Source organism: Monopterus albus, unplaced genomic scaffold (assembly GCF_001952655.1).
Source record: "Monopterus albus unplaced genomic scaffold, M_albus_1.0 scaffold393.1, whole genome shotgun sequence".
NCBI classification, from domain to species: Eukaryota; Metazoa; Chordata; class Actinopteri; order Synbranchiformes; family Synbranchidae; genus Monopterus; species Monopterus albus.
In genome coordinates, this window is record NW_018128273.1 from 93,664 (window position 1) to 101,537 (window position 7,874).

The 7,874-nt window shown below is 42.7% G+C and overlaps 1 protein-coding gene across 2 annotated transcripts in view; it reads right to left on the minus strand.

Moving 5' to 3' along the window:
* The window catches only part of rprd2a (regulation of nuclear pre-mRNA domain containing 2a), a 12,406-nt gene continuing 4,532 nt past the window's right edge, over window positions 1–7,874 (minus strand). The window contains exons 5-12 of one of the 2 annotated variants that reach the window (XR_002273616.1): window positions 7,624–7,750; window positions 7,308–7,483; window positions 6,726–7,068; window positions 5,711–5,911; window positions 5,029–5,208; window positions 2,858–4,894; window positions 260–418; window positions 1–148 (exon numbers count right to left, since the gene is read on the minus strand). Coding sequence is in view for 1 of the 2 variants with exons in the window: in XM_020586023.1 (XP_020441679.1) it covers window positions 3,171–4,894; window positions 5,029–5,208; window positions 5,711–5,911; window positions 6,726–7,068; window positions 7,308–7,483; window positions 7,624–7,750 (2,751 nt within the window). In the remaining variant the exon portion in view is untranslated. Of the gene's footprint in view, window positions 149–259; window positions 419–2,223; window positions 4,895–5,028; window positions 5,209–5,710; window positions 5,912–6,725; window positions 7,069–7,307; window positions 7,484–7,623; window positions 7,751–7,874 lie in introns of those variants that run through there. The other variant, XM_020586023.1, reaches the window with a different exon arrangement.

Consider the following 7,874-nt stretch of genomic DNA (forward strand, 5'->3'; position numbering starts at 1 on the left):
ATGAATGTCTGCTATTGTTGAAAGCAATGTGAGGTAATTGCGTGCTTAAGTGAGACTATGAATAAAGAGAACATAATGTTTAAAAACTATTGAATAATCCTGACTGTACTTACTCACAAGGGCCTCTCTGTCCAGTCTTGCTGCTCTCCTGAGAGAAAGAGATAAACAATTTTAACATTTAATTTTCTCAGTCAATATTGATTGGTTTGATTTCCTGCAGGTGGCACTCAGTTTATGAAGTATGAAACTGGAGGCTTACTGCTGCAGTGCACAGCATTCAGACCATGAAGAGTCATTGCACTGGGGAGGTGCAGGATTCAAAGAGGAGCGTCGCCACCAGCCTTAACCCACTTCCATCAGTTAACATGTGGAAAGGGCTGCCTTCACATCAGACACATCAAAGCATGGCTCCGGGTCCCTGAGGATGAAAACAGGAGGTAGGAGGGAGGAGATGAAACAGGAAATAGGTTAAAATCCAAGGGAAAGAAGATTTGTGCAAGTGTAACACTCAAGAGAGTAAATACTAATTTCTCACACAGAACAAATTAAAAAACAAAAATAATGAAGCATTTCAGTACTTTCAGTGCAATAAACATCATCAACAATCTCCCTGACACATATGAAACAGGCCTAATGCTTTAATGCTCCTGGTGGTTTAACGAAGTAGACGTACAGTCAACACGCTCCTGGAAGAATCTACTGACACCTAGCGGCGGCTGACTCACCTCAGCTGACTGCACCATTTACAGCCTCGGCTCGTTTATTACCCGTCTGCTTATCACCGGAAATGCGATTCTCAAAATATAGTCCATCTTAATTTGTTTGACCTCGGTCGATCTTAAACCAAATTTACTTTCATTATGTTACCTAACGCCGCATTTTCGCAGCGTTGCGTGAGCGCAATGACCGCAACGTCCTGGCTCTTGTTAAAGTCAGTCCTCACTTCCTTAAACAAAACCTGTGATAACTCAATTACGGATTAATGAGTTTGAAACTCATCTAGATCGACATTTTAAAGAGCGGTAATAAATGTACACGTCTCTTTTAAAACTACGAGTTAAGATTTAGCGTGTCTCTTTATTAGCAGCCTGCAGCGCGTAGGAGTGATTTGATTTAGTCGTCCTAAAAAGAAACATTCATTTTAGAGCATAAAACACAATTTTACTACAGTGTAGCCTACTACACGGCTTCAGGCCTAATTAACTACGTCTAATATTTAGTAAAACCTATCAATTAATTAAGTAGTATGCTTACTAGTTCTTTTGTAAAAACGCTCAGTATCACTGATTATCAAACTTTGCTCCTGTGTGGAGTCAGTTTGGCCTCAGGCTCCAGTGGTCCCCATATTCCTCTCCTCCACTTAGTGAACAGGAATATGTTATCTACTGGTTCACTTTCACCTGTCTGCAGGAGAATCTGTTCATTATAAACAAATCTACTGTTTTCAGTCAGATGTACAGATCTATTCTTGTTTCCAGGGCAAATGTTAGATTAGTACTAGTATTGTTAATATCAATCTAAGCACGAGGACGGAGGAAACTCCTCCATCTCCTACAGGTGACTACACTTGACACAGACCTGTGGGGTTCAGTTTGCTGTGGCCAAATAAACAAGATTCATACAAGATTGTATGAAATGGTCAATTAGACAAACAGCAATGTCCGCACCAGTTAAGTATACAGCCTCAGTGTGGACATTTATGTCTATAGTTTAAAAGCCTGTGTTTAAATAGTAACTATTTACAGGCCAGATCCTTTTCTTTTCTTTCTTAAAGATTATAAATTTGCTAATGTTTTTCTTTAGAAATAGTTGCATATTTAGTACAAACAGCAAGTACCTAAATAGTACAAAAAGCTGAATTTAGTTAAGTTTCAGGTGTTGCACCTAGTCTAGTTTTTGAGTGCAACAGTACTTTGCACAATAAACTATTTTAGACATGACAGCAAAATGATACTTTGACATTATGCAGTTATTTTGATTGAGATATTAAAATCATTTTAATGATTGAACAAACCTATAAATTAATTCTATAGTGTAATTTTAATTCCCTTTGTTTTATCACACACAATGGAATGTCCTTCTGACAATGACCAAAGGAATGAGGTACTAGTTTAAGCACGCTCTAATGTTATATACAGAAGCGGACAAGTAGTTTAGGGCAGTGGCAAAACAGTCCAAGGATCAGAAAAAGGAGAAAAAAAAAACCCCAAAACAGAAAAAAACAACACATTTTTTCAACTCAGATTTTTATTATTCAGTACAAGTAAAATGAAATTGAAGACGAGAATCTTCATCCTCCCCAAAAATGAAAGTCTTCTGCGTCTGTGTTGAAGGCTGGAGAAAAAAACAACAACCTCTCTCTCCCTTTGACTAGATTTGTGCTGCTCTCCTTCAAGGAAATTAACGCCGAAAACTATCGCCCATATGATCTTACGAACTTGTGGAGAACGCACCGCTTCATAAATATAACAATCTGAATTAGAAAATTTTCTCTTAATATGCTACCATGTATTGTAGAAGGAACAGAAATTCTATAATATACACTCTTGTTTCATACCCCAAACGAATTTTAAATTGGTTTTTAGCAACAGCTGCTCGGATACTGCTAATATGGAAGTGGAGTAGTCAGATCTGCTCACTGAAGAACTAAATGACAGCAGAAACAATGCACCAACTACATTCTTCTCTTACTGTTAGCACAAATCACTATCTTCAGATTCAACTTGGAAAAGAAAGAGGAACAGCCTTGGGACTAGTTGACACACTGGCCTATATCAAAATTATACTCAATTTCTTATTTAATGCAATGATTCATACTGGAGCAAAAAGTGAATTATATATATATATATATATCCACCTCTTATTTTCTTTATTCTTCTGTCTTCACTCTTCAGTTCAGCAGCCCTCTGAATCTCCATGTTCTTGTACACATCGTGGGAGTTTTCTCTTGTGATCCTCAACTGTTTGACCACCCTTTATCTGTCGCCATTGTCGCTTTTCTTCTGACAGCTACTGAATTAATTCTTCTTCAATAAAACCTTCTGAATCCCATATCAGTATCTGCACTTTTCAGAAGTTTCTCACTGCAGGGCGTGGATCTTTGTTATGTCCTGTCCCTGCCTTTATCACACCCACAGTGATTTAGAGAGCTCAAAGCTAGCTTTGACCAGTCAGTAGCGTGGGGGTGGAAAGGGTCTTTTTGGGGGGAACATTGGACCAGCATTTCCCCTTCCTCTTGGACCTGGACGTTTGCCTCTTAACATTGGATCAGGGCCATGGAACTGAGGAAAGGGTGCATGTGGGGGTGCCCTGGGGTGTGGGTGATGTGCTGGGTGGGGAGGCCGAGGTGGAGGTCGTAGTCCAGGATAATGCATTTCAAGATGAGGTGGTGGTCTCCTCAGACCGTAGTGCGGAGGAGGGGGGCTGTGCCGCTGAAATTCATGAGCAAAATAAGGGTCCTCAGAGGGTGAGATTGGGGGAGTCAGGCGCCCTTGACCTCTGGGGTAGTAATGTCTAGGGCTACCTGGCCTGATATATGGATCATCTGGGTGGTGGTAAGGGTCATCTTGAAAGAAAAGAACATCATGACGGCGGAGCTCATCGTGGTACTGTTCGAGCTCCTCCTGGTAACGCAAGTCTTGTGGGTGAGGGTGTAAATCCTCCTGGTGATGAAGGTGAGGTCGGTCAAGTTCAAACGGCAGCTCTTCTGCATGAAACAAAGACTTGTGTTGATGGTCATGCACCACCATCCCACTGATAACACTGTTGGCTGTGGCTCCAATCACATCTGTTTTTGTGCAGGGAATCGGCTGTTGGTCTTGGGCAATCATTGTACTGATGGTTGCAGAAGGCGGGGTGTCATAAACACGAGGAGGGGGAGGTAGATTTGGGACAGGAGGCAAGTTGCTTGTGAAGAAACCAGGGGATGTGGTGGCAATCTGCTGGGAAGCCAACTCTTGAAGTTCCTGAGCCCGCTCTGCTTGGCATGGATAAAGTCCTGACATCTTGTTTTCTCCAGCCCCTCCAGGCGCTGTCACACTGTAGCCTCCGGGTTGCTGAGAGTTGCCCTCTGGGTAAGTGTCACTATACCAACCTCTTTCACAGATACCCTGAAAGCCTTCAACTGTCTGTGCGCTACTGGAACTGCCTGGGGCTCTTTCTCCAGGCACTGGCCCCCCTGCATGTGCAGAAATCTGCTGGTAATATGCAACAGGTTCACTAATTCTGTGCTGTGACCCCTCCTGTTTATCATATGGGTGCAGGTGTTGGACCTGCCCATTCTGAGCCACAGGTGGCTGCAAGTGAGCACGCTGCTGGAGAAAATTGGAGATCTGCTGAGGGATATTCTGGTGTGCAAAAGGAGCTGTTTTAAAAGATGACTGATTTGTGTTGGAAACGAATGGGAACCCCACAGGTTTGTCCATTATCTCATCTTGAGTTGGGGTGCCTCCACCCTCATCCCGCACTGGTGTCCCATCCTGGGTGTCTGTTCCAGTTACCGGGCTGAGATTATCCCCCCCAGGCACTGGGTTTGCAGAAAAACCCAGGTCAAATGCACTGAAAGCAGGATTCTCCTGCAGGAAGCTGTGGATTTTAGACTCTAAACTCTTAGAAGACAAGGATGGTTCGGGCTCTGTTGTCAAATCCATGTCTCTATGGAGAGCCTGCACCAGGGCAGAGGCTGTGCTGGTAGTTTGAAGGGGCGCTTGGGAACTTAGGCTCTGTGTTACAGTAGAGCTCTGTGACGAAGGCACAGGCGCAACAGAGGAGAGGGACAGGCTCTGAGAGGGTGCTGCTGATGCAGATGTGAAAGCAGAAGAGGGAGGAGTCTTGCCTGTACTCAAGGAGTCTGATGAGACATTTGCAGCTGGGCTGCTCAGAAGAGAAGTGATGCCTTAGTGAAGAAAAGAAGAATACAGAAGTGTATTTTAAGCAAGCATACGGCTTTTAATGTGAAATCTAAAATTAATACACGATATAAAAAGAGGTAGTTTTTTTTTTTTTTACAAAATAAGCACTTATTCTAACCTTCAAGGCTGCCTTGTTCCTGGACTCTGGACAGAGCACTGAGGAGCTCTGCAGGATTCATGTCCACCTTGGAGAGGAGGTCTACCAGTGAACTGGCATCCTGAGAGGGTACAACATCAGCAGATGTGGGTTTTACTGAGGAGCCAGGGGTAGCTGCAGGAGGACTTTCCATTAACGGTCCTGCAAGACAGACCAGGACACTCACTCTAACTGTACATCACCACAACTTATAACTGAGATGTTAAGAGTGTAAACAGCAAAAGCACTTGTGGATTTCAGAGAAATTACAACTATTACTGAAGGATGTGTGAACAAACTACATATATAAGCAAGAAAAATAGATAGCAAAAAGACATTTGACAATCTTAATCAATCCTGTTGCAGACATTTTTAGGGCTCTCACACAACACATTACATTTTCAAAGTTGGTTAGTTCTTTCACACCAGATGTCAGGAGACTGTTACCTGCCCATTCTGAGCCACGCCTGGCTGTGAGCTTCCAGTTCTAATCATCAGATTAGATTTGTTATGTACACTTACATTTTATTTTACTTTGAAAGAGCTGAGCACAGCTTTGGCTGTGAGGTTTAGTGACAAAAAAACATGACATCAAAACAGATCTACTTCATTCACAATTTCAATTTGACCTGATTTTGTGATGTCAGTATTCACCAGAACTCACCTGTATTCTTCATCACTGAGCTTAAACTGTTGAGGATGGAGCCAATTTTACCCATGTGAGCGTTGTCCAACGCTGCTCCAGAAGAGGCTACAGGAGACATAACCTGTTTGACAGGCTGCTCTGTTGCTGCTGATGGCTCATTACTTTCAGGTACTGTAGTGGACACCTCTGGGTGAGGGGAACATTCAATCTGCTCCTCAACTGAGGAGAAAAATATGGCAATGAGAGCACTGAGAGACAGATATATTATAATTGATTTTAGGCCATACAGTTATTTTGTCACTTCAAGGGCAGATGATTTCCAGGTAAGGAGATCTCACTCCTTTAACTGTTAAATTAACAGTGGGGAATATGCTGCAAAAATACAGACAGTGGTACATAAGTAAGAGTAGTCCTGCTGTACGCACCCATGGGCTGGCACTGATTTACAGACCAATGTCATATTTCACTGGTGATAGCAAACCATAATGCTCGACAGATACGTTGTATGTGATTATTGTACAACAGTTTATATTCTTGTCTTTTGTGACATAGAAAACCCTTACAGAACTAGAGTTACACACAGGAAACTTCTATTTAACCTCAAATCATTACTGAGTAGGACACGTCTTCACTGCAGTCTCTATGTTTCATTCACTTTACTAGAGAAGAGTATTTACATTAAGCAGGAGGTTTGCAGTGGAAAGCAGCACAGTAGTGAGACTTTCTTAACCTTCCTTAATGTGGTCTTCATTCTCAGCATTTTCAACCATCATCAAAAACTTGTAGAAGAAAACACAAGCAGCCCAAGCCCACTGCTTTTGGTCCCTAAGTGGTATCTCCACAGCTGCTGTAGCACAGACATGTAGTTACATCTGAGAAAGTGCACGTCACCTATGACACTTGTGTATAGATCCAACAGCTACTCCATAAACCCTAAACAATCTCTCCATCTTTCTATAAAAACCTAGATTTAAAAGCCCTGACTTTGCAGTCATTCTGTAAGGAAGTCCCCAATCACCAACTCACTCCTTACCTATAATGTCGCCACTGCCCATTTCTTCCTCAGAGAGCTCCATGTCCTCCACTTCACGATTGTCATTTTCACCGAGTGGCTCCGGGTGTCTGGGGGATCCTCCCACTGAGGACAGAGGGCTCGGGGCCGGTGGCTCCACCTCATCATCCATAGCAGAGCCATCGAGATCTGGATCAGGGTGGGCCAATGCCAATTCATGGAAAGAGGACTCGGAGCCCATTGGCGATGGTGCATCCGCTGAGGGTGAGGGAAGGGGCGAGTCATCCAGGTCTGGTAAGGTGGATTTTAGGCTGTCCAGCTTACGTTTCAGGTGGGAGACCCGATTAGCAAACGTCTGGTAGGCCTTCAAAGGAGAGGTAATGGAGTGCGTATGTGTGGTTAACAAACCATACTTGTATTATTTTACACAAACCCATGGTCACAAATTATATGAATGAATGTATGGTAAACAATCTCACAGTTGCCATTGTGTAAAGCAATGGTTTCATACATGAGCTGTAAAAAGCTACATGTAATGTAGGTTTCTGACAATTAAGAACTAAAAGGTTAATATGACAAATATCTGACTAATCAATCACTTACATTGGCAACAATCTTGACCTCCTTGTACTGCATCTCATAGAAGATATCTGCATTGCTGAGGGCCTGCAGAAAAGTAGGTCCTGTTTTGATTTGTTTGTCAAAGAATTTCACAAACTCCTGTAGCTGTGTGCTTCCTTCCTCAAAGTCCTTGGAGAACTTCTTTCCTCCTGCCTTATCTGTAAGAATTGAAACATATAGCGATGATTTTTCAGGGAATGTTAGAGAGAAACATCAAAATCGTCGCTGTAGCCGAGACCCATCAGTGTGTTGTGGAGAAGTTATACAGTACAGTAGAAGAGTTGACTCATTTAGGTACCTTTGAGTTTCTTCAGGGCATTAGAACTGCAGATGTCAACCCTCATAGCTGCCAGCTGTTTTTCTCTCAGGTCCACCTCCTCCATAGATCTCTTGTATTTAAACAGTTGATCTATTAGTGCCTGAGGCTAAAGCAGAGGGAGCAGTCAGTCACAATGTTAGACCAACTCAACATTTGGGTAAAGGAGATAACGAGGACAACTACAAGCACATCTATCTTTCACTAGCATTATTTATGGTAATTCACCAAGG